Source organism: Mus caroli, chromosome 6 (assembly GCF_900094665.2).
Source record: "Mus caroli chromosome 6, CAROLI_EIJ_v1.1, whole genome shotgun sequence".
Taxonomy (NCBI): Eukaryota; Metazoa; Chordata; class Mammalia; order Rodentia; family Muridae; genus Mus; species Mus caroli.
In genome coordinates this window covers 88,922,944-88,924,189 of record NC_034575.1, presented here as the reverse complement: position 1 = coordinate 88,924,189, position 1,246 = coordinate 88,922,944, and the positions used below count along the sequence as shown (strand labels likewise).

The 1,246-nt window shown below is 44.8% G+C and overlaps 1 protein-coding gene across 1 annotated transcript in view; it reads left to right on the top strand.

The window, feature by feature from the left end:
• The window catches only part of Adamts9 (ADAM metallopeptidase with thrombospondin type 1 motif 9), a 170,842-nt gene that overhangs the window by 69,426 nt on the left and 100,170 nt on the right, over positions 1-1,246 (top strand). Inside the window, exons 17-18 of the mRNA XM_029478238.1 lie at positions 3-41; positions 369-533. Coding sequence (XP_029334098.1) covers positions 3-41; positions 369-533 — 204 coding nt within the window. The remainder of the gene's footprint in view (positions 1-2; positions 42-368; positions 534-1,246) is intronic.

The window sequence follows — 1,246 nt, the reverse complement described above, 5'->3', positions numbered from 1 at the left end:
AGTGCAGCACAGGTGGATGGCGCTATTCAGCCTGGACTGAAGTAAGTTGGTTCTCATCTGAGAGTCCTGAATACCAAGTCTGATGAGTGATCATAGCTCCTTCNGGGACTGTGTTAAGAAACCCATTTAAACTGCATAGAGAAGAGATCTGCAATTGATTTACAATGCCTTTTAAGTCAAGCTCTGAAAGGAAGGCTCCCCAGGTTAATTTGTAATGTCTGACTTGAATATAACATGAAGAAAAAACTAGACTTGGGTATGGTAGGACATTTATTTCTTAAGGGCTGAAAAAACAACATACCTTTGATTTTAAGCAGTCTTTGTGAAATGCCTTATTTTCTTTTAATTTTTATTTTTAATGATCATAGTGTTCTAAAAGCTGTGATGGTGGTACCCAGAGAAGAAGAGCAATNTGCGTCAACACCCGCAATGACGTCCTGGATGACAGCAAATGCACACACCAGGAGAAAGTCGTACTACAGCGTTGCAATGAGTTCTCCTGTCCCCATTGGAAGACAGGAGACTGGTCAGAGGTGAGAAAAGGAAGCCCTGGTTCCTAGCTCAACTCAGATGATTCTGGATTCCCCAGCGTCGGGCCGAGGTGTAGACTACTGTATGGTTCTTCCATCTCACTCCCATTTGATTCTCCATTTCCATTACGACTGAAACCCTTTAGTCTGCCTAGGACCTCAGAGTCACTAGGGGTTTGGCTGGATCTCACAGCCCAGTAGCTTCTGCTGCTGACTTTAACGGAGTGGTTCTCCCCTTCCCCCACTTTGAGCTGTAAATCGTTGGCTGGAAATTGAGGCTTAATTAAGTGTGAGGTTAAAATAGTTTAGACATGAATCCAACAAAGAGGATTTCCATCTTCCTCGTCTTTGAAATAAGAGATTAGACCACCTGGCTTACACATCCAGTCACATGGGAGCGCTTGGTTAGGGGGAAGCCCAGGCTGAGTGTTTGAGAATAATAACTTCTCATCCCTTGCTTTATGAAGCTCAAGGCAATGCCATCTGTGCCCCGTATCTGGATCTTGGGATACAGTACGCATCTTGTCTATTAATGTAGCCCAACANTGTTACAGCCCAGTGAGAATCTCAGCAAGAGGGCTCCTCACTTCACCTCCTTCAGCGGATGCAAGTGGTTGGGGAATAGACATCCCTTATTAACTGGACAGGTCAGAAATGTGGGGAAGCAAAGTTGCTACAACCACAGCTCCTACACACACACACACACACACACACAC